This window comes from Lactuca saligna, chromosome 3, assembly GCF_052625555.1.
Source record: "Lactuca saligna cultivar CGN05327 chromosome 3, ASM5262555v1, whole genome shotgun sequence".
Lineage (NCBI taxonomy): Eukaryota > Viridiplantae > Streptophyta > Magnoliopsida > Asterales > Asteraceae > Lactuca > Lactuca saligna.
In genome coordinates, this window is record NC_136419.1 from 47,833,625 (window position 1) to 47,860,009 (window position 26,385).

Sequence of the window (26,385 nt, forward strand, 5' to 3'; positions counted from 1 at the left end):
TAAACAAAATTTAAAATTCTTTCATATATAATTAGGGATACTATCACTAACACTTGTGCCTTTGTGCCTTCGTGAAACATCCGCATCTTTTAACATTTTAATAAATTCTCTATCGTGCAGGGAGTTGGAGATTAGATGTTGGGTAAATTACACCAATCGTCCCTCGTGTACATGCCAGAAAGCGTCTTTAGTCCCTATTTTCAAAAATTAACTCGGACCATCCCTTGTTTGCTTAAAACTTGCTAACTTCGACCCTCATATGTGTTTTTGTTGCAAATTTAGTCCACTCCACATTTGAAATGACCATTTTGCCCTTGGATATTTATTTTAGTTAATCTAATATTATTTATTATTATTTATAACTTAAAAAAACAACTCTCTAATATAAATCTCTCTCATACGAATGAAAATACCACCACCACCTCCGATGTCTCTCCCTCCCCATCTCTCACTCTCCCCCCTTCTCTCTCTCTCTCTCCATTCTTCTTCAATACAAAACACACACACACACACATGCAAACATGTGTTCTAATCGAGATAACAAGAAACCCAAAACACACACAGATTAGAAAAGAAAGCAGGTTTTCTTGGAGTAGCCCCCATCGACTTACACCATCTATGAGGAAGATGAAATGTTGGTGGATGGAATCCTCCTCGATTTGGTGGCGGTGGACATCACGTTCCTCGATCTGATTACGTTGATCAGAATCCTTTTACTTCTCCTGCGACTTGTTCGTTCCAATTTTCAGGTTTAGGGTTTAGTTAGGTTTGATTTGTAGGTTTACGGTTTTTTCCGATTTGTAGGTTTAGGGTCTCGCTGGATCTGTATGGAGGAAAGGGGTGGGATGCATTCATTTATATTTTAACACAAAACTATTCTGAATATTATCAACATTTTTTACGGTTTTTTTTCCTACTCAACTGCTACGCATTCGTTTAATAACTAAATATCTATTCTGAATATTATCAAAGTATGTTAAAATCCTGATTTTTGTCTGTTTGTAAGAAAATGGTAAAATTGTAATTTTTTTTAGTCTAATATTTTCGTGCATGCATTCATTTATATTTTAACACAAAACTTTTATAAAATACAACTTTATACAATCCATTTACAATTTAATACACAAAATTCACAATTTAACAAAACTTATTTTACACTAATTCTCAAATTCATAGAAATCAAATCCAAACTTTACCACCACCATACATAGCCACCAACCACCTGTGCCAACATTGTAACAATTTTTTTTTTCCAAATAAGATTTGTATATAAAGTCAGACAATGACATGTTAAATACTACATTCATAGTTTAATAAACTGATTAATTCATCCATTTAGAATTTAACGCAAAATAATTATAAAAACTAAGACATTCTTACATTCTTATGAAACATTACAAATAAATATATTCATAAGAAATTAATACAATTTTTTTTTACATAAATCATTCATTTTTTATTACAAAAATTATAAAGAAAAATCATAGCAACGTGCAGTTAATTCACAATTTAATATACTCAATTATCATTTAATATATAAAATATAAATTTTAATATAAAAAAATTAAAACTTTAATACATAAAAATGTCATATTTTTAACTTAACATAGATTTATACATTCAGATCTAGAGGTTCGTGTTTTTTCAAAATTTAATTTACATAATATTCACAATTTGAATTTTATATAATTTTGTTAAATTTAGAGAAAATCATATATATGTATAATGATTCTTTCTTCTCATATTTAAGAAGCAAAAAACAAGATTCATAAAAATTTTAAATCTTAATACAACCAATCCACAGCTTAATACAATCATTTCACAACTTAATACATAAAATTCACAGATTAATAGTTCATAGTTTAATACACAAAAATTATATATGAACTATTATATTTTTTTTTAACTTAATAGTAACAATTATAGGTTTATATCTAGATGTTTTTTTATCTATTAAATTGTGAATTTATTATACTAAGTTGTGAACAAATTTACAACTTAACACAACAAATTCACAGTGTAATACAATACATTCACAACTTATTTACAAGTATAATCTCATATTTCAATGTATAAAAAATTCATTTATATTTTAATACATATATAAGTTATCTCATACTTCATAAGCAAACATCAAAAGAAATATATATACGTGAATCATAAAAGATGATAACTTATCTCAAATCAGCGAAGAGGATGAGTGAGAAATAGATATCATTACTCTACCACCATCACCACATTAACATTGTTAACTACGATACATTGTCATCGACCATTGCCACCACAAAGCATCAATGTCAACACCGCCAACATCATTCCTTAAAAAATCAGATATAGATTAAAAAACAAAATTCATAGTTTAATTCATTATTTCAGATACTAATTCACAACTTAATTTAATATTTCAGACACTAATTTACAACTTAATTCAATATTTCAGACATTAATTCACAACTTAGTGCATAAAAAAAACACATTCACATCTTAACTTACATATTCACAAATTAATACATAAGAACACATATTCATATTTTAATACACTACATTCATAGTTATTTTATAGGTATAAAATTCAAGGATAAAAAATGAGCAACAATTCTATTAAAATATTATAACAAATAAGAAAAGAAAACTTGGATTCATAATTTAAAACTTATAACAAATTATGCATTTATGACTTAAAAGTCAAATTTTCTTATTAATAACAATTAAAACTAACTTTAATAGAATTAAACAATAACTGAAACATTAAAACATCACAACTCACGATAAAAACAAATTATACAAACAAATACACTTTTTTTTAGAAAACCAACTTAAAAGTTATATTTTCTGGTAGCCCAAAGTTTTTAATCCAACATCCCATTTATGATTTTTCAACAACCCATAATAAATTAGAGATGTCCAATATTAAGCCCATAAGGTCTTGTGTGTGGACTTTGGAATAGATACGTCAAGTAGAAGAAAAAAAAGGACATCACATTTCATAACTTACACAATAAATTCACAAGTTAGTATAATATTCCAGACACTCATTTAGAGCTTAGACACTCATTTAGAGCTTAATACAACAGTTTAAAGACTTATACTAATCCACTAAGGCATTTTGTTAAACATTTTATGTACCAAATTTTACTAAATATATTAATATGGAATTAATCATTAAATTAAAACTTATATAAATAAAAAGGTCAATTAATTTATATTTGTATCAATTACAAATATTTTGAATCTATTTGAGTTGTTAGAATAAGAATATATTTATAATTTAAATAGTCTATAAAAAACTAATAATTATTTCTTTCAGCAAATTCTAAATAATTATTACATCTAATTTTAATATAAAAATATCATATTCAATAAATTAATAAATATAAAAGGAAGTTTATACCGGTGTCATATTAAATGTAAAAGTAACTTTAAGGTAGCAAGCAATTATATACCTCTTACAAAATCTCGATCCAAACAAATATTGAATTAATATTTAGTCAAAGAAAAATAAATCATAACCTTATATACGAATGAATTTTGCAATTGGCGGCGTATCTTCATATTTGTGGATGTTAAACTCACAGCCAGATTCTCATTACTCCATTAGAAACAGCAACAGACGCATCTTCATTCCTCAATGTTTCTGCAAATACTAGTTCCTTGATGAAAAAAGAACATGAGATCACATATTTTTCTGTTGAACATGCTTACCAGGGATCTATTTAGGGATAAAAATCTAAAACAACTAAAGTGAATCTCATCTCATATCAAATCACCTTTTCACCAACATTTTTAACTAACAATAGACAACAATGATATGTAGCAGCGATTGTAGATACATTGGTGGTGGACCACCAGTGGAGGAAACAACAATGGTACAACATCGTTCTTGTGGTCGACGATCTGGTGAGGTTCGACAACGATAGCGGATTTGGAGGTGATAATAGTAATAGGGCGATGTCGGAGGTGGTGGAAGAAGTTTGGCGCTAACAAATGGTGTTTCAACAGCGTTTCACCAGATCTCATTGGAGTTGTGTTTTCGTTGGCAGTAGGATGTAGATGGGGTAGTAGGAAGACAGAGGTGGAAGAACTCGTCGGATGAAATGATGGCGACGATGTCGTCAACGGTGGTGCCGATCGTCGACAAGCTCTCGATATGTCTAGAAAACTTGGGAGCTTCTTGAGAGGATAAATGAGCCAACAGGAGAGGGATATCATATCATATCTGATTTTGAATTACATGATATATGTTTAAGAAAATGGGTTTTGATTTAACAATATTTACTATCATGCCACTCCTTTTTAATGTTTACTAAAGTGGGCTCAGATTTGCATTTATTTAGGATGATATCAAATATACACTAAATTATAAATTACAAATACTGGTTCTTAAGGTTTTTAATGTTTTTGGGTTCTCATTTGATCTTTTATATATATATATATATATATATATATATATATATATATATATATATATATATATATATATATATATATATATATATATATAGGGGATAGAGAATATACATTACAGCCCCACCTAAGCTTAGGTACTAAACCTTTAAAATATGTCGTTTTAGCTTGCTAAATATATCCGGTTTGGTTTCACTTGGTAAATATATCATCCTCCATAACATTTCTTTCTTTCGTTATCGTTTTACAACTCCGTTTTCTTTCCTCCATTATCGTTTATTACTTCACTCAAGTGAACATTAGTAAACCCTAAACCTAAACCCTAAACCCTAAACCCTAAACCTAAACCCTAAACCATAAACCCTAAAACATAAAGCTAAACCATAAACCCTAAACCCTAAACCTAAACCCTAAACACTAAACCCTAAACCTAAACCAAAACCCTAAACCCTAAACCCTAAACCCTAAATCCTAAACCCTAAACTCTAAACCCTATTGTGTCGATCTTGAATTACATCTTGAAGTATTAATCGTGAATCCATTAACCGTAATCTTTATATAGTAAACCAATGTATTTTCAAGAGGTTTAGTACCTAAGCTTAGGTGGGGCTGTAATATATATATATATATATATATATATATATATATATATATATATATATATATATATATATAAAAGAGAAATCTTACTATTTCCTATAAATAAATTAAATATAATTAATGATAATATTTTTTTAATACGTTCAAGTCTCTATGAATAAAATAATATTAAATTTTAAATTTAACTTGTTATCTTTCCCTCTTAGGCCTTCTGGTATGGTCATCACGAGAGCTTTCGTGGTCTATGTGGCCACTAACCACAAATGTGAACACCATCCCATAGTGTTAGTGGTGACTAGTGGTGGAACACTTTCGTGGTCATATGTGGTGAGAAGCACAGATCACCATACCCAATCAGCTTCATTCTCTCTCATTTTTCCATCTCTCTCTACAATTTAATATATATATATATATATATATTATTTTAATAATAAAAAATAATAGGGATATAGTGGTGAGTATCCCAACCTTTCGATGGTAGCTAGTTGTGATGATGTGGCACCCACCACTATAGTGGTTAGTGGTGGGTATAACAGATAACCTTATGTCTTCATAGCTTTGACTTCGTCCTTTTCAATACGAAACAATCATGCGAATTCCTATATAATTCGCTAAACTCCATCTTCAACATGTGCACTATCAATCTCGCATCCTTCATCTCCCTCCCCTCTCTCTCTCTCACTCACACACACACACGCTTAAACACTAATCGTCTTATTTCTTATGAAATGGTGCAAGCCGACGAGCTTCACAATTGTTTACATGTCATGAAATTATCATCAATATCACCACCGGTTGCTTCCGGTACATATCCGGATTCGACACAACAATAATTAAGTTCAAATATGCAATTCAATTGGTACGTATACAACATCGACTAATGGGATTTAATTTCAAAATCTTGGTTCCCTATCTTGCTATGCTTCCTTTATATCTCCCCTATTATTGGATTATTTTTTAACGATTTTAAATATTAACAAAAGCCCTAGCGTTGCCGATGAAGAGGCTCTCAAATGGCCATTGGTTGCAAGATTTCTTCTAGATTTTCTTTTATAACAATCATTATGTGATCTAACCCTTTGGATTATATCATCAACTTACATGCCACATATTTCATGCATGCTTCAATTTCTTCAACTTTAATACTTATCATGAAAAAGTTGCAAAGGTTTTCCCACCCATGGTTGACCCATCCCCCATTTTGTTTCACACCACCGCTCTTTTTGTGGTTACCGACTTACTGACCTATGGGCACTCTAACTGTCGTGGTTAGAGATGTGCCTATATCCTAATAAGTAACTTTCATGTCTTAGATTTTTTTTTCATTTATTTTTTCATATTTGTTTGTATTATAAACTTTTATCTTTCGATCTGCACATAGTTGCTTCATGACTTAGGTTAATTTCATTTATTTTTTTGATTTTGGATATGGTTATATTGAATTTATAGCTTGATGCTTTGAATTAAACTAGCTTTATATTGGGTTTTATTTTCTCTACTCTATAATCACTTGAATTGCCTATAAGCTATTGATTTTCAATGAAGAACCACAAAAAGAAGAAATATCTACAACAACGTGTGACACATAGCACTTATAGATAATCATTTATCGTTACTTTATTATCAAAATCTAATAGTGTTGGTCACCCCTTATGGTATGTGGTACTTTCTTTTATCATTCTTCAAACAACAAGGTTTTGTTAGGGGGAAAATATCCATCCATCATGCTTTTTAAAGAGATCATCAAGATATGACTATTTCTGAATGAGATATTATTTTCTTTGTATCCTCTTAACTTTATCCATATTTTTAGTTATGGGGTTTTTAGATGGTTTTCTAATTTTTTAATTTTATTTTTTTGTCTTGTAGCTAAAAGAGACAGGGTTAGAGCTTTCACCAGACCACTTAAAAGCTCTTGCTAAATTCACCTTTTGTATGAGTTTAACTCGAGTAAGAATTTCAAATTTGGACATTCTCACAACCTTTAGATTATCATCAACTCTTAACTACTTAAACAAATGTAGCTTGTGTATTAATTAACTGATTATTTTAACAATTTATTTCAAGGGTTCTTCTGTCTACACTTGCATTCACAACATTTGAAATCCCACCTAATGGATCTATTAGAACAAAAATTATGGAGTTCCTTTTTCACTTGAGTTCCGATACGTTTTTGTTTATATATGTGTTGGAAAATTAAAGGAAATGAACTGATCAATATTATTGTTGATATGTTTTTATGTTGATGCTACAACATGTAAGGGATCCAAGGTAAATATTATGGTAATCTTTGGAGAATTTTGAGGCCAATATAAAGGTAATGTATTCTTGCTCAACTCATATATGTAGAATTCTTTTAAACTCCATTATTTTGCATACTAATTCTCTATAGTATAAAAAAATAGGATCATAACAGGTGCAATTGGCATATGAGGTATTGCTTACGAACTGTTAATAAATTGAATTAATTTGCTTATTAATATTAGCCGATCATATCTTAGGAAGATATTTATATATCTTCTAATTATCTATTATATAATTTCCTATTTTATACCCCCCATATGAGGGTATATCTGATTGTATCTTATTCTCTATTTATAGGGCTTTATTCATTAACAGAGGATAACAATTCAATATCCATAATCGTTGTTATGGTATTAGAGCCTAGGTAAACCCTAACAGCTGATTTTTTTTCTAAGAACAAAGCCACCGTTTTATCTTCATCTCTTTCATGACAAAAAAATTCTTCTGGTTCAGGTGAGGTAAAGGCCATGGCCTTGCACCCTGCCTACACTGTCACAAACATCCAGACAAAGATCCGAACATTGGATGACTCAAAAGTCACATACTCATCCTGGATAAAGTTGTTTCGTCTTCATGCCAAGGCTTACAAGGTTCTCGGTCACATTGATGACACTCTTGCACCAGTTGAAACCAATCCTGAGTACCTCCAATGGCTTGAAATCAATGCGCTTGTCCTTCAATGGATATACAACACCTTGTCTGATGAATTGATGGCCCGCATCTTAGAGATTGATACCATTGCCCAAGCTGCTTGGAATAAACTCAAATAAACTTTTCTCAACAACAAAGGGTCACGTGTAGCAGTCCTTGAACAAGAATTCACCAGTCTTACTTTGGGAGCATGTTCATCAATGGAATCTTACTACCAAAAACTTAAAGATCTTGCTGATCAGCTTGGAGATGTCGAGAACCTAGTCACTGAGTCTAGACTGGTCTTACAAATGGTTCGTGGGTTGCCACCAGAGTTTGATGTTGTCGGGGCCTACATCAATCAAAGCTCTCCGTCATTTGAAACAGCTCGCAGCATGTTACAACTTGAACAACACAGACAAAAAGCTAGACAAAATCAAACCCACATGGTTCTCGCTGCTCCCACTTCTGTTGACGGGTCACCACAAAACGAAGTAGTTGGTCAACGCAATCAAGGCCAACCCTACATTAACTACTCAGGCAGAGGTATAGGCACTCGTAGGCAAGGCTTTACTGGTCGAGGACGTGGTAGAAGCTTCAGGGGACGTGGAGGTCGTGGCCACCAAAACTAGAACTAAGGAAATCAATGGCAGCAAGGATGGAATGGATCGCAAGCATGGTATCCACCGCCATCACCATACCCGTCTCATGGACCGAATCAATATACAAATCACTGGGCTAATCACACCTATGCGCCCAGTCAATATTCTGGACCCATGCCACAACAGGGGCCAAATGGACCTACGATGCAACCATCAGGTCCGACGCCTACTCCCACTCCTCAATTTGTTGGTTATTCTTACTACAGTCCATCAGATTTAGCACAGACAATGCAACAAGTTCATCTTAATTCCAATGATCCGGCATGGTATATGGATTCTGGTGCCTTGACACATCTTACATCTGATCAGGTTAAGATCTCAAGTTCCATAACTACTTCGCCTATAACATCGATTTTTGTTGGAAATGGCTCTAGTCTGCCAATTCATGGGTCTGGTCATGCTTCTTACACTACCCCCTCCCATTCATATACTCTAAAAAATATCTTATTTACTCCATTCGTTATTAAAAATCTTTTATCTGTTCGTAAGTTTACTATCGATAATCAAGCTTCTATTGAATTTGACCCATCTGGTTTTTCTATAAAGGACCTCAAGACTGGAGCTCTTCTTTCTCGTCATGACAGCACCGGAGATCTTTACCCATTCACCGCACCTTCCAATTCTACTGCTATGCTTGCCAATTCTCACGATCGTTGGCATGCTCGTTTGGGTTACCCAGGTGCTCCTGTTTTAGATTTACTTCGTTCAAAATTTTCAAATTTTTGTAATAAACCTACAACTTCTTGGTGCAATGCTTACCAACTATCTAACCATACTCGCTTACCTTTTTATGATTCACAATCTGTTACTTATGCACCATTTGACATTATACATTGTGATCTTTGGACATCCCTAGTCTTAAGCAAATTTGGTTACAAATATTATATGGTCCTTATTGATAATTTCACTCATTTTGTATGGGTATACCCCCTCAAATATAAATCTGACACATTTCTCACTTTTACAAAATTTCAGAAGCTTATCTAAACGCAATTTAACCGAGCCATTAATTCATTCTAATGCGAACTTGGGGGAGAATTCGACAATAATGACTTTAAATCCTTTGCCCAAACTCACAGTCTCGTCTTCCATTTCTCTTGCCCTCAAACTTCCCAACAAAATGGACGATCCGAACGGATGATTCGTCGCATTAATGACATTATATGTACCCTTCTCACTCATGCCTCTCTTCCCCGCTCATTTTGGGTCGAAGCTCTTCACACCGCCACCTACCTTCATAATATCCTTCCGACTAAACGCCTAAATTTTTCCACACCTGCCTTCTCTCTCTATGGTCGGAAACCATCATATGACCATCTCCGCACCTTCGAGTGCACTTGCTATCCTAATATCTCATCTAGTCAATCTCATAAACTCCAACCAAGATCCGTCAAATGTGTTTTCCTTGGTTATCCGGAAAACTTTTGGGGATATCGATGCTTTGATCCATCTACCGAAAAATTCTATGTATCTCGTCATGTTACATTTGATGAAACCTCTTTTCCCTTTGACAATACCCCTCCCCCTCCACATCTTTTGACTTTCTTGATGACCCCCCTCCCCCCTTCATGTTTTTCCCTACTCCACATCCACCGACCCTACTCTACCTTCAGCACCACCTCATTCCACCACCCCTACCCAATCTTTACCACCACCTCACTCCACATCCTCATCTCCTCACCCTCCTATCTTGACCTATTCTCATCGGTCAAAAGCCCCATCCACCACCACCGACCCTTTATCAACGCCCATACCTCCCTCCCATACTCCACCTTCACCTACAACAACCCATCCTCAATCCACCCCCCCCCCCCTCAAACTCCCCCTCAACCCCTCTTTCCTACTCATCCCATGACCACACATGTACGGGCAGGAGTAACCAAACCTGTTACCCGTCTAAACCTCCATACCACCTCTACTCCACTTATCTCTCCAATTCCTACATCCATCTCTATCGCCATGTTTGACCCTAGTTGGCTATGAGCCATGGAAGATGAATTTCAAGTTTTACAGGTGAACAAAACATGGGAACTCATTTCCCGACCAACCGACATCCCAGTTATTCGGTGCATGTGGTTGATTCATCACAAACTTAAAGCTGATGGAACACTTGACCGCTATAAAGCACGATTGGTGGTCAACGGGAAATCACAAACTATAGGAGTTGATTGTTTAGAAACATTCAGTCTTGTCATAAAGCCACTACTATATGCACAGTTCTCAGTCTCGCAGTCTCACAGGGTTGGTCGATACATCAGTTAGACGTCAAGAACGCATTTCTCCTTGGCGATCTCCATGAGATGGTTTTTATGCACCAGCCCCCTTGCTTCATTGATAGTTAGTTTCCATTTTAGGTCTGCTGTAACGACCCAATTTTCACGTCCAAAAATTTCATTTTTAAAAACATTACTTTTCGAAAATGTTAAAAGATAAAACATTGTTTGACCAAACTACATCACAACATAAACCATGTTCAAAGACAAGTCATACAACAAATCGAAACATCAGAGTATAAAATCCCAAGGACATCTAGTAAATGCGGAAACCAATGTGTGTGCATGATGTGCCGCTACCGAGCCAGCTCCTTCACCTTTGATGAAGAGGTACCTGAAACCAAAACTGTAAACTGTACGCACAAAGCTTAGTGAGTTCCCCCATCATACCATATACCATACAACACATAACATACATACTGCCAGGCTATTCTGGGGTGCCTGACTACCCGGTACGGCCATTCTGGGATGCCGACTACCCGTGCGGCCATTCTGGGGTGCCGTCCTACCCATGTCAAGCCATTATGGGGTGCTGACCTACCCGTGTCAAGCCATTCTGGGGTGCTGACTACCCTTCGGTCCTGACAACCGAACTCGGGGACTAGTCCCCTCCTACTACCTCTATCGCATATAACATAACAAGCCAGCATGCAAACATATCATCACATACTATCAGACGTATCTGGGGTGTCTGACTACCCTTCAGTCCTAACGACCGAACTCTACTACATGCAACATATCATGCTAGCATATAACATATCAGGTAGTAGCAAACCTAGATGATATCACAAAGACAATCATCTATCATACATCTCCTACTGGTGGGCCGGCATTGTGGCCTTAGACCCACCGCTACTAGAAGGTAACTCACCTCGGAGTAGCTGTTGATCTTCGTGGGAATAGTCTGACTGCTGCTGCTGCTGTTCCAGAAATCCTCCGGCTGTATTCCCACCAAACCCTTAGTCAAAAACTGCTAACTAACCTTTGGGTAAAATGACCATTTTACCCCTGATCATGCCCTAAGTCAAAGTCAGAGTCAACTTCCAGTTAACCCGACTCGCCGATTTGGCTCGCCAACTCGCCGAGTCCATGTCCAAACGACTGTCCTAAATTATGTTTCTACTTGTCGAGTTAGGCGTCGACTCGACGAGTTCTCCTTCCAAACTGATGTTCAAGTCCTTCATCCTACTTGCCGAGTTGTATGAACAACTCACCGAGTCTGATCTTGATCTAAGGAGATTGCCTTGAAGTCGCCGAGTCGGGGCATCGACTCGCCGAGTTCCACTATGGCTGAGTTTTAGCTTCCAAATCACCGAGTCCCTCCTGGACTCACCACGCGACTCAACATAACAAAAAGGGGACAGACTCGGAGACTCGCGACTGGACTCGCTGAGTCAGATGAGCGACTCGCCGATTCCGCTCCATGCAAGAGCTAAAAATGCGATTTTGCTCGAATCCAATCCATGTCATTCATAGATCTGGGTTCCTAGAGCATGAATAACACGTAAAGTTTCCAACTTTACGTGTAAATATCCATGTATGGGATTTTTAGGGTTCAAAATGCACCAAAAGAGTAGATCTAAGGTTTATATGCAATATGGGCTCATAAAGGTAGTGGATCTGAGCTCCTGGAGCTCAACTATGCTTGGATCTAGAGACCAATCAACTTATTTCGAATTATTATGCACATACAAGCTTGGAAATGAGCCAAGAATGTCTTAAATGAAGCCTTAAGCATAGAAACAGGGGGAAAATGGGATATACCTCAAAGGAACTGCTGAGAGAACACAATGGTGCTTGGATGGCTTCCTTTCTTCTGGATCTACTTCCCTTTTTCTTCAAAACCTTCAAGAACACACAACAATTGCTTCAACTCTTCAAAGAACAAGCTTAAACGAGGGTTGGGAGCTCTAGGGGGTGAATGGGGGTTGTCCTGGGGCGGAAAGGGGGATTAAACAGGGTGTAAACCCCAGCAACTTAGGGTTTCATCCAACAGCGGTGACTCGCCGAGTCCGGGATATGGACTCGCTGAGTCACCAACTTAAACGCGTCCCGGGGTCCCGTCCCTACTCATCGAGTCGGACCTATGACTCGCCAAGTCCAAGGCTTAAAAAAGGAAAATACTCAATTAAGATTTACATACCAGGAACCAGGTGCTACATCTGCCGTCTCCGTAAATCTTTGTATGGACTTAAACAGGCTCCGCGTGCTTGGTACACTCGCTTTGCCTCATTTATTACTTCTCGAGGTTTCAAGAGTAGCATTTGTGATTCTTCGTTATTTGTTTATCAGCATGGTTGTCATCGTGCTTATTTATTATTGTATGTCGATGACACAATCTTGACAGCTTCTGACCCTGATGTTCTCCACAACATTATTACTTCTTTGTCTCAAGAATTTGCTATGACTGATCTCGGGGCGCTTCACCATTTTTTGGGTATCACGGCTACTCGTGATAAGCATGGGTTATTTTTTCGCAGGCTTCTTACACTCTTGACATCCTTCAACGATTTAATATGGCCTCGTGTAAGCCATGTGCTACACCAGTGGATACGTCCACCAAACTCAGTGTCACTAACGGTGCACTACTCGCTGATGGTACTCTCTATTGTACTCTTGTCGGTGCTCTCCAGTACCTAAATTTTACACGCCCCGATATTGCCTATGCTGTTCAACAAGTTTTTTTATTCATGCATGCTCCGTGCGAACCCCATTTTCAGTTCATGAAGAAGATTTTTTGGTTTCTATAGGGTACCATAGACTATGGTCTTTAGCTGGTTGCATCATCCCCTAACACACTTACTGCCTACTCTGATGCTGAATGGTACGGTTGTCGTAACTCGCGCCGATCCACTTTTGGCTATTGTGTTTTTCTTGGCACCAACCTTGTGTCTTGGTCCTCGAAGCGCCAACCAACGATTTCGCGCTTGAGTGCAGAGGCCGAATACCGTGGTGTTGCAAATGTTGTTTCTGACACTACCTGGTTGCGTAATCTTTTACTTGAGTTTCATGTTCCACTAAGCAAAGCAATGATTGTTTACTGTGACAATGTATCTGCAGTTTATATGTCACAAAACCCAATTCAACGCCAGCACACCAAACATGTGAAAATTGATATCCACTTTGTGCGGGAAAAAGTTCGTGTTGTTCATGTTCGAGTTCTTCACATTCCTGCTTCTATGCAATATGCGGACATCTTCACAAAAGGCTTACCTCGCTATCTATATCAACAATTTGATCCAGTTTGAGCGTTCATCCTTCCCCAACTCAAACTGCGGGGGACTATTAGCCGATCATATCTTAGGAAGATATTTATATATCTTGTAATTATCTATTATATAATTTCGTATTTTATACCTCCCATATGAAGGTATATCCGATTGTATCTTATTCCTTATTTATAGGGCTTTATTCACTAACAGAGGACAACAATTCAATATCCATAACCGTTGTTAATTAATTTTTCTTAAATTGCATTATTTTACTTGCTAATTGTTCTTAAATTGCATTATTTTGCTTACTAATTGTCCAGACGAGTAGAAACTAAGTATTGCTCTTTTATATTTTTAGTATATATAGTAATCTTCATGAAAAAATATCTCAAGTAGATTTTTATCATTTTCCTAATTAATAAACGATAAATGCCACTTACTATATTTTGTTGAATTTGGGTTTGTTTGGCAGTAGGATGAAAGCTTAAAGGTTAAAGTCATTTTGAAATTTCAAAAAAAAAAAAAAAGATTATCTAAGGTAATAAATGTAGCACACGGTTCCTGGTACACATTTCATTCTTGTAATTATCACTTTTGGCCTGGGACTCGACGAGTTGGAGGCCCAACTCGTCGAGTAGAATCATTTTTGGTCGCGGGTGTTTAGTGACCTACTCGACCAGTCGAAAGACCGACTCGATGAATAGGAGCTGTTTGGACAAAACCTTAATATTTAGGGTTTGCACCCTATTTAAACAACTTATATTCCCCCCCCCCCCCCCCATCTCAACCTCCATCGTCCCTTATACTCCCAGAAGGCATTACCTTAAAATCCTAGCCTTGTTTGAGTGTTCTAAGGCCATTTTGTGCATTGTGAAGCTTTAGAAGAGGAAAGGAGCTTGGAGATCCAGAGATTTCATTCCATTTCCAGCTCATTTAAGGTAAAAAAATCTCCTATCTTGATCTTCCATGTAAATAATCATCTTTAGGGCTTGGATCTTGGTATATTTAGGGCTTCTAAGCCATTTTCGGGTTATGAAGTGTAATATGGGGTTATGATTTCAGATCTGGGGTCATTAGGGGTCTTTATGGCATAAAGATGCCAACTTTATTGCCATAAACACCCCATGCATCTTGTAGACCATCTTTTATGGCTTTTTGAGCCAAAGATCCCATGCATGTGCACCAAGCTGGAGGCTTTACGTGTAAAATGGACATTAGGAGGCTAAATTTATGGTTTCGATGTGTTAAGACCCATTTAAATCGACTGTATAGTAATGCTTAAGGACGGACTCGATGAGTTGTTCCTAGGACTTGGCAAGTCAGGGCATAATGACCGCCAAATCCTTTCTGTTGATGGACCAGATGATAGTATGGAACCCCCCCTCCCCCTTCATTTGTTTAAGCTGTTAAGGGACTAGGGAATCATGGGACTCGACGAGTGCTAGAAAAGACTCGGTGAGTCTAAGGCAATCTCCCAACCCATGAGGACGGACTTGACGAGTTGTTCATACAACTCGGTGAGTCATAGACTAGACAAGTTCATATGAGGAAGTTGAACTCGATGAGTTCAAGGAAGACCTCGGCGAGTCAGTTGAAGATTGTCCCGATGTTATGATTGAAGAAGAACTCGTCGAGTTCTTGCTAGACTTGAAGAGTAGAGTCGGGTTGGGAGCAGATAATGGGATGGGGACTCGACGAGTTGGCAGGCCAACTCGGCGAGTCGAGCCAACTGAAGGATGACTTTGACCTTGACTTTGACTTGGGTTTGGAGTGACTCCTGTAAGGGTTATTTGTATGCATAATAATCGAGAAAGATCGTTGTGTAGGGATTGAGGAGTCGAGACGAGTTGATACCCATACCGAGGACTGTGCGGATTCTACACGACATCGAGGTGAGTTACCTTCCAATAGAAGTGGGTCTAAGGCACCAAGGTCGGCCCACTAGTATGAGTTATAGTTGAGATGATTGTCTTCATGATAATTGTCTGGTATGTGTGGTACGTTATGGTTATGTGCTAGTATGCTATGATGCTATGTGTTATATGATAGTACGGGTAGGATAGACCCTGGTATCAGTCGAAAGGACCAAAGGGGTAGTTAATGCCCAGCCATGTTAGTCATATTATGTGCTATGATTTTATGTGATAGTAGTAGTAGAGGGGTGAAATAGTCCCCGACGACCGGTCGAGAGGACCGAAGGGGTAGGCCAGCACCCATATATGCTAGGCTAGGTTACTGGTCGAGAGGACCGAAGGGGTAGGCTGGCACCCAGGTATGCTAGGCAAGAATACCGATCGAGAGGACTGAAGGGGTAGGCCAGGCACCCAGATATGCCTGGTAGTATATGTGATTGTATGGTACGTGGTATGATTGATGAATTCACTAAGCTTTGTGCTTACAATTTCAGTTTTGGTTTCAGGTACCTCTTCGTCTAAGGGGAAGGAGTCGACAGTGTAGCAGCGCATCACACACACCCACACTCATATAGATTCCACGTGGAGATCTATGGGATTGTACTCTGATTTTTATTACTTTTGATGACATGGTTTTCAGACACGTTATGTTTTTTTTTTTTTTTTTATAAATTGATATGACATTGACAATATTTGGTAAACTATGTTATGCATCTCGTATTAAAAAAATGAAATTTTTTGCCTTGAAAGTTGGGTTGTTACAATAAATGTTTAGTATTAGACAAAATCCATCAATTATCTGAACCTTTAGTAAATAGCACTTCACTTGAGTTTTACTCACTCAATAATATTGGTTACAACATGTTTGTGTTGTGAAGATTTTGAAGAAGGATTATGTAAATTTGTTTTAGGTGTTTTGAGCCCTAAATGATTCAAAATTTGATTCTGCTTAATATATGTGGAAAACGTTTTCAAGATCTTCTTCCATCACTGAAACCTGTATGAAAGAACATTATGTAATACTTTGGAAAACGAGGGGTATTTGTTACAAAATGGATTTTCTAATTTTTAAGAGTCATTAGTGTATACCGTGTAAGGGGTTGGTGAAAATCTAAAAGTCATTTTTAGTATATTATATCGACCAGGTTGGGATTTTGATGGTGCAATTGCAAAGATTGAAAGATTATTGTCTTGATTATAAAGAAAATGACTTAAATGGTCATAAATTTTGTTTGATCTATTTTTTTTCAAGGATTGAATAATAAAAATTAGATTGGAGAGATGGTAAATATGTGCTAAGTTTCCAAAAAAGAGTTGATATTAGAATATTCTTTCTTCATTGAGTTATGATTTGGAAAGAGAGAAAAGAAGTGTGGAATGAAAAGACAATCGGTGAAATTTTATTCCAAAAAAAAAAACTTAGTGAAACTCGTAAATATTATTTTATTTCCAAAAAGTAAATGTTATAATTTTATTACACTCCAAATATTTAATCAATACAAAAAATTGTAGTGGTTATTTTATTGATTAAATTTACTTTTATAAATCATAAATCCCTTTAGTTTTTCTAATAGTTGAGAAATTTCTACATAAAATCAATATTCTTTTAATATCAAAACAAATATTATTTATTTATTTATTTTAATTTTTTGAACATAAGCTGTGAGTTTTTTTATTTAAAGTAAGAGGTTGCATTATTTATTTTAATTATGGATTTATATTAAAATTTGTTATACTATAAATGGATCAAGATACTCTCATATAAGTTCTCGCTAAAAGGGTACTACTTCTTATTAGATGAATCAATATAAATTAAAAAACGATAAGTAATTTGACAATATATATCTAATATGATTTACTTATTTATAGAATAAGTCGATATATTTTCGAGGTAGTTTCTTATTAAAAAAAATTCTCCTCTTAAATATATTGGTTAGCATCGTTAAGTAACTATCAAATTATCATTTTAAATAAGGATGAGCAAAAACCGAACCGACTAAAGAAAAACCGATAAAATCGCAATAAACCGCAACCGAAAAACCGAAACCGATGCAAAAACCAATGGTGCGGATTTAATTTTTGCAAAAACCGAAGGTCAACGGTGCGGTGCGGTTTCTATCCTAAAAACCGGTCCACCAAAACCGAACCGCACCGCAAACGTGTATAGTAATAAATCAATCCATGTATATTATATACATGTTATTTAAAATAGTTATAAACGATAATATATTTATTATATGTTTATTTTGTGTTTGTAAAAGACTATATGGGGTGCAAAAGAAATGTTCTATTGTTAGCCAAACGTAATCGATTATATGTAATAAGCTTATAACAAATTAAATCAAAATCAACCAACCTTCAATTATTAATTAGTTTGTAAGAGTGGTCACAAGTGGTATTTTAAGCGACTTACAAATTTTGATTATATATTTTTGTTTTGAGCTGAAAATGAATGTATTAAAAAAAACAGCACAATACAAGCTTATATGCACATGGTTTTCAGTTCTTACAGTTTTAAAAAACCGCACCAAAAAACATAAAAAAAAAAAAAAAAAAACTGCACCAAATTCTTCACAGTTTAAAAACCGAAACCGCACAATTACAAACCGAAACCGCATTTAAAAACCTAAAAACCGAACCATTGCAAAACCGCACCCAACGGTTTTAAGAATGCAAAAACCGCACCATGCGGTTTGCGGTTCGATTTTGTCTGAAAACCGCACCAAACAGCACCATGCTCACCCCTAATTTTAAACATATTAAAATATGATTTGTTGTTCAAATTATACCCGTTTGAAAAAAGATTCTAATTATCGTTTCAAAACTGACCTATAACAATATGTATAACTTTGTATTATTTAAATATAGCATGTTTTTGAATGAAACTAATTGTCGAAAGAAGCTATTTACCGACGCTGCTTTAAGCAGGTAAACGAATAGTGTGTGTGACTATATATATATATATATATATATATATATATATATATATATATATATATATATATATATATATATATATATATATATATATATATATATATATATATATATATATGGAAAAACTAATATTTAAAAAATAAACATAAATACAATATTTAATTAAACCTGTTTTTCATATATAAATATGTTTTTCATACATGAATGCGTATAATATAAAAAATTACTTAGGATAAAATCACAAAAAAATTCTAAACTTTAGGCTAGAAAAATAAAAAATAAAAAATAATTAAAAAATCTAAAATTTTAAGGATTTTTATTTTGCAAAGTTGATATAATGATAACCTGAAAAATCTGTTATTATCGATAAACGAGTAAAATCTAACATTTTTTGAAAAATATGAGAAAAAAATGAACATAAAATTCAACTTTAAACAAAGTGGCAAAAACTTAAAAATTAAGAGTTTTTATGACATTAACACTAAAATATTTTTCTTACCAAAAGTATATATTTCTGACATTCAAGAATTTCGAACCAACATTCCGGATGTCAAACCAATATTCCAAATTCCAATCTAAAATTTCTAAATTCATACGAAAAAAAAAAAACTTTGTAATTTTGAGAAAAATAGAAGCGTTTTTTACTTAAATCTAAAAAAACCTAAAAGACAAATAGATTATGTGAACTATATACCATATTATAACATAAAATTAGACATTTAATTAAAAAAATGATAATATTAATTATTTGGAAATGAAAATTTCATACATACGTATAAATTTCTTTGAAAAAATGTTGGAATAAAACCTAAAAAAGCATTGGAATTTGAAAAACACATATGAACTAAAACATTATTAGTTATAGTGGTTTTTCAAAGCTTCAAAAAAAAAATTAAATTAATATATATATATATATATATATATATATATATATATATATATATATATATATATATATATATATATATATATATATATATATATATATTTGTGTGTGTTCAATTGAGAAAATAAAAAAGATTGAAAATGTGATAATCATTCTCAGCCAATCATTTATATTTGCCGCAAAAACCTCAAACGTACCGACCGAAATGATAAATGAATGCCCATGTGTTTTCCAATAAAACATGTTTCCTTAAACTATATTAATCATTACCTTAATATATATAAAAACATAGTTTTTTTTAAGGAATTATTTTTATCGAAAAATAATTTGAAATATATCAAAATTCATAATTTTTTATTTTCTATAAATAGACATCTATATTAATATAGTTTTAAGATAAAATAAAATTTTTATTTTTTTATAGTTTCAGCGTTTGTTATTCATAAGTAACTAAAAACGAATAAGTTTTTATTATACTACATCGTTATTCACTTATAAATAAAAAATATGATTAATTTTTTTACAATTTAGTATCATTCATATGTGAATATAGTATATAATAAACATAGTATATTCATATTTAAATATTAGACGATGCATTAACTTGTGAATATTACATAGTATATTCACTTGTGAATGTTAGATGATATATTCACTTATGAATATTAAATGATATTTTCATATGTGAATATTATATAGTATTACATGGTATGTCACATGAAAATAGTACATAGTATATTCACTTGTGAATATTACATCGTATATTCACTTATGAATAATAGTTGGTATATTCATATATGAATATTAGAAGGTGTTTTCAGAAATATATATAATTTTTATATGTTACTCACATATGAATAACATACAGACTTGCAAATTTGTTTTGAGTTTTAATAATTACATATTAATTCAGATGAAAAACATATTCATATATTAAATAACGTGGTAATTTAGTTCATGCATTTCATCAAATAGTTGGAGTGCATACACGTTACCTTTTTTAAAAATATGATAAATATGATACTTTGACTATTTAAATCTTACAAAATAGTAGATTGGTAGAGAAATATATGAAAATTTTCAAATAAAAAATGATTTGATCTTTTTCTAACCTTAATTTCGATGTTTTATTTGATTATCGATGTTGAATGAATGATACGAATTGAATTTTTTGTTGATTATTGATGATGCTATTCTAATGATGATGAGAGTATAATTAATCATAGATGTTGAAGATATGTTCGTACTCAAGCAGAATTGAAAGTTTGATTGAAAGAGCAAAAAACGAATTTTTGTTACCAACTGTTGAATGGTGTTGATAAACGTGTTATGGAGAAAGATCGATGATTGATTAACACAGGATAACGTTGATCGATGATTTAATTGAAGAAATTTGGATGATTGTTAAAGGTTAGAGGAGAAATTTGGATGATAAACGATCGATTAGAATGAATTTCAACTGTTATTTAATTCTCTACACTTACGTATTTGTGATTGAAGTCTGTTATATTATATTTACAAGTTTATCACAGTGTCCTTTATGTTTAGAGACTAATTAAATGATTGGTTGAGAATAGTTCCCTCATTCTCAATCTTTTTTTTTCTCAATTGAACCATTCTCTCTCTGTCATTCTCTCTCTCTCTTTCTCTCTCTCTCTCTCTCTCTCTCTCTCTCTCTATATATATATATATATATATATATATATATATATATATATATATATATATATATATATATATATATATATATATATATATATATATATATATATATATATATATATATATATAATGGGAGTTTACTTAATTTCCCTTTTATAAACTCTGGATAAAAAAAATCCTCCAACTATCCGTCTATCTATATAAATGCGTTCCACTCCCCACCCTCAAATCTCCTCCTCATCCGCAGCCATGGTGCTCCCCTTCTCTCATCTTTCTACATTATAACACTAAATTTACACTTTTCCCATTCTATTTTCTTCGTTTTTTCATTCCATGGCGGACACTCAGATAAAACGCCTAAGAGAAGATGACCAAGAACAAGAACAAGAAACGATTTTTTCATCTGAAGTGGATATAACTAAGCGCCATAAAAGTTCTTACAACCAAATCCTCTCGATTCTTGACGAAAATACCGAAGAGGAACATCAAGAAACCAGTCAAGATTTGACCGACTTCTTCACAACTTTGCAACATGAACTCTCCTCGTCTGCTCCATTACCGGAACTCATCATTGAATCCGACCAGACTGTAAAAGAAGCTGGATATGACGATAAAGAGATGGTGATTAGACACCTTCTTGAAGCTTCTGATGATGAGCTTGGGATACCCAATAGAGTGGCGGACGGCAACGGAGGTGACGATGAAGTTCCCACCGGAGAAGATGGTGGGTTTCCGGTGGCTTTGAGTGATGGGTTATGGGAGCTTGACGATGATGCTGCTAACTATTATACTTTATTTCCCTCTGAAGTTATTATGTAGTACAGCGGTAGTTGTTAGTATTGGTTGTTTTGTAGGGGAGGTTAGAACTTAGAAGCGACGAACGTGATATAGATGGGGGACGTGGAAGTAATAGATGTGAATTCATTCTTAAAATATCCGTTTTGGTCCTTCATCTTTGTAGAAAATGTTAAAAGGTCCTCTAACTTTTTATTAAGCCATTGGAAAGAAAGAACGTGAAAGGACCATTATTTATTTCTCTACTTGGGAATAGATATTTGTTATTACTTGTATTAACTACATCTTCTAAAACCAACGAGGCAACTACTGTGAATGCAAAATTATGAGCTGACAGAATATGTGTTTGATACATGTGCTACCATGGCGATTGTGTGTATTGTTCAACAATATCACAAGCATACATGCATAATTACTAAGAACATCTATAACGATGAATTTAATGTATGGAAAAGTTAGAATGAGGTGATAAGTTTAGATATGATTCAATGAATGAAATTCTATCATTATGAGATATCATTTATGCATTGAATGGATTTGGAATTCAATGATCATTCAATTCTTTAATGGAAAAAATAAAAGTTTTTAATTCATAAATACTATAAATTAGCTTTTGTAATATTCAATTGAATTTTTTTAGCGTTCATTGCATTGTTGAAAAAAATATTAAGAATTGTATGAATTATAGAAATATGATTTGACAAAGAGTTCAATGCAATTAAATGACCATCATTACATATTATCTATGTATGCAAAACAATTATTAGTTATGAGAGAGAAAAAAAAAAAACTTGAAAACACAAGAATGAATCTAGACCATACATTTTTTTCATTGTCGCTTAAACGTTTTAGCGTACCTACACGACGGAAGAGATAATATTCAAATGTGAATATGCAGTGCAACTACCTCCATTTTTCTCCACTACCTCCCCAACCTCTACAACAACCACCGCCATCTCTGACACCAATCATTACCACCTCTATCACCACTATATCCACCACCCATGTCACCAACCATCATAATTATATATGAATAATTACATATCAATAGACAACATATTAATAATTATATATGAATAATCATCTTTATACATATTAAAAAAGAAACTTGATTACATCATCTTCAATAATCACATACATTGATTGGTTTTCTTTTATAGTGTTGCACCATTGGATCAATTTGGATTGGTTTTCTTTTATATCATCCTCATAATGTTAATAGGATTTTTTAAATCCTTTCAAAATGTTGATTAAGTAAATAATTATTTTTTTGGATTCCGACATTTATGATTAAAATCGTAATTAAGGAAATAATATCTTTAAATCATTCAAAATCCTTGATCCTTATAAAGTTTAAAACCATCATTTAATCAAATGTCACTAAATGTGCATCTAATTCGTCTATTTTTGACAATTATTTTAATTTAATAAAATATCACGCCTTCTGTTTTTCTATTAACTCGTGAAAATCATTAATGAGCTCCCATTCCTTATCATCTTCACCAATGTCATTAAATTCCAATCTTTGGAATACTAAATAATAGATAAACATATTGTCTTCAATTTAAAGTAGATTTTAAATGATTTTGTTTTTCATTATCCATGTTTTGAAAATTATAAATAATTCTTACATTTCTCATTTTCTCCTTCACATGTCTTTTCTTATATTAATGCACTACAGAAACTGAACAACACAATATATCAACCTTCATATCAGTTTTATTACAAATCTTCAAGGTATGTCCATCTCTACGTGTGCTTTTTTAACATGTGTGTGTTGTGTTTTCCGTTGTCGGTAGCTCTTATATGTGTTAACTAATTATTTGTAACTGTTCTCAAAGAAACCTAAATAAAAAGATTTACAAGTTCATAGGATTAACTTATAGTTGATGTCAAATCTATATATATATATATATATATATATATATATATATATATATATATATATATAAGAGAAACTTGATTACATCATCTTCAACAATCAGATCCATTGATTGGCTTTCTTTTGTAGTTTTGCACCATTGGATCAATTTGATGATGTCATCATCATAATGTTAATAGTATTTTTTAAATCCTTTCAGAATGTTGATTAAGGAAAAAATTATTTTTTCAGATTCCGACATTTATGATTAAAATCTTAACTAAGGAAATAATATCTTTAAATCATTCAAAATCCTTGAGCCTTATAAAGTTCAAAACCATCATTTAATCGAATCCCATTAAATATGCATCTAATTCATCTATTTTTAACAATTATTTGAATTTAATAAAAAATCACACCTTTTATATTTCAATTATCTCTTGAAAATCGATAATCAGCTCCCATTACTTATTATCTTCACCAATATCATTTAATTCCAATTTTTGGAATACATAATAGATAAACATATTGTCTCCAATTTAAAGTAGATTTTAAATGATTTTGTTTCTCATTGTCTGCGTTTTCAAATTTTTAAATAATTCTCACATTTCTCATTTTCTCCTTCACATGTCTTTTCTTATATAAATGCACTACAGAAACTGAACAGCACAATACATCAACCTTCATATCAGTTTTATTATGAATCTTCAAGGTATGTCCATCTCTACGTGTGCTTTTTTAACATGTGTGTATTGTGTTTCCCTTTGTTGGTACCTATTATATGTGTTAACTAATTATTTGTAACTGTTCTTAAAGAAACCTTATGACAACCCAAAATTTCTATCTTGTACAAACCATTCACTTCAATCAAAGTCAGACTTGGTTCTGCTAACTTTTAGCATTGTTTAGAGTCTGTTCGAGCATTCTGAGCTTAGTACACCAAAGGAATGAGTGAAAGGAAGTGTCAATTGAAGTTGTAACCTAACAAACAAGCTTTAATCTTCATCATGTGGAGTTTACGACCACACCATGTGAGTTTACAGACGTAAACACATGGTGGTCGTAAACTCATATTATATACATGATATTCCTTCACTTGTTCTTCATTCTTCATCTTTCCAAGACTAGAACCCACTCAACTATCATCAAGAATTTTCATCAAAATCTTCAATCTAGTAAGTAATCTTTCCATTTTCAACTTTATATCCTTCCATATCTAGTGAATATACATGATTTCATCCATGAAATCTCTTCTTTGGTTAGATCTTCAAAGTGTTCTTCATTTTGTCAAGAACATCAAGAACATACTTGTGTTTTTGGACCTTAAACACCCTTACAAGCTTCTAATACGTAAGTACACCGCCCTTAGCTTGTTATATACTAGAATCACTTGATAATCACCTTGAAAACATCAAGAAATCAAGAACAAAAGGGTGTTTACGGCCAAGGCAATCTCCTTTGGCCGTAAACCCTACTTAGTGGTGCAATGTTGCCACAACTCCTTCCTAAGCCTTGGAAGTAAGTCTAGAACACTTCAAGGAAGACCATAGGACCTTAACACACATAATGGTACAAGATACCATGAGTTTACGGACGTAAACTCATTGGGCCGTAAACTCATGGGGTCTTACCATATGGGTCGTAAACTCCAATGTGAGGCCCTACACCCCTTATATGTAACCCTATGTAGTGTAACACTTCATTGCAAGTGTTCCTATTCCCTAAGGTTCCATTTCATGATTAGATGTTATAAACACTAATTAGATACATATGTGTGTTGTTATATGCTATTTAGGATCCATTGTGCTCAAGTCTTCACTTGGCACTTAGTATTCTGCAAACCGATCTTTCATTCGTATCACTCACTACAAGTGAGTTCATACCCCTTAATCCACATTTTAAATGATTTTTAATGATTTTATTGGGGGGATACAAGTTGAAACATTATAGTTATTATATCAATCACATGTGATTAATAACTATCAAACAAATGGATTTACTATACTTTTAACTGTTTCATCAAACAAACTACTTCAACAAGTTTATCAAACTCTTTTACATACTAAAATCTTTATCAAACTTGTTCTTATACGTCAAACCTTTTCTTTTAACTCTTTCAAACTTATATATTGTCAAAACCATGTCTAATGCACATATAGTTATATAAGTAAGGTTTGAAGGACTTAAGACTAATAACTCACTTTATTTCATGTTCCTTGTTTGGTTGTGGACTTAGAGTACCTTGT

At 33.5% G+C, this 26,385-nt stretch overlaps 1 protein-coding gene and 1 long non-coding RNA gene across 2 annotated transcripts; one reads left to right on the forward strand and one right to left on the reverse strand.

The window, feature by feature from the left end:
- Positions 1–1,079: 1,079 nt before the first annotated feature.
- Positions 1,080–4,196, reverse strand: LOC145036437 (uncharacterized). The gene is made up of 2 exons (XR_013678440.1): positions 3,511–4,196; positions 1,080–2,318 (listed from the first exon to the last, which is right to left on the reverse strand). It is a non-coding gene; the product is annotated as an uncharacterized LOC145036437 (long non-coding RNA).
- Positions 4,197–21,691: 17,495 nt separating this feature from the next.
- Positions 21,692–22,523, forward strand: LOC145036438 (uncharacterized). The gene has a single exon (XM_078984881.1). It carries the CDS (start codon positions 21,817–21,819, stop codon positions 22,300–22,302), a length of 486 nt encoding a protein of 161 aa, XP_078841007.1. The 5' UTR covers positions 21,692–21,816; the 3' UTR covers positions 22,303–22,523.
- Positions 22,524–26,385: the final 3,862 nt, after the last annotated feature.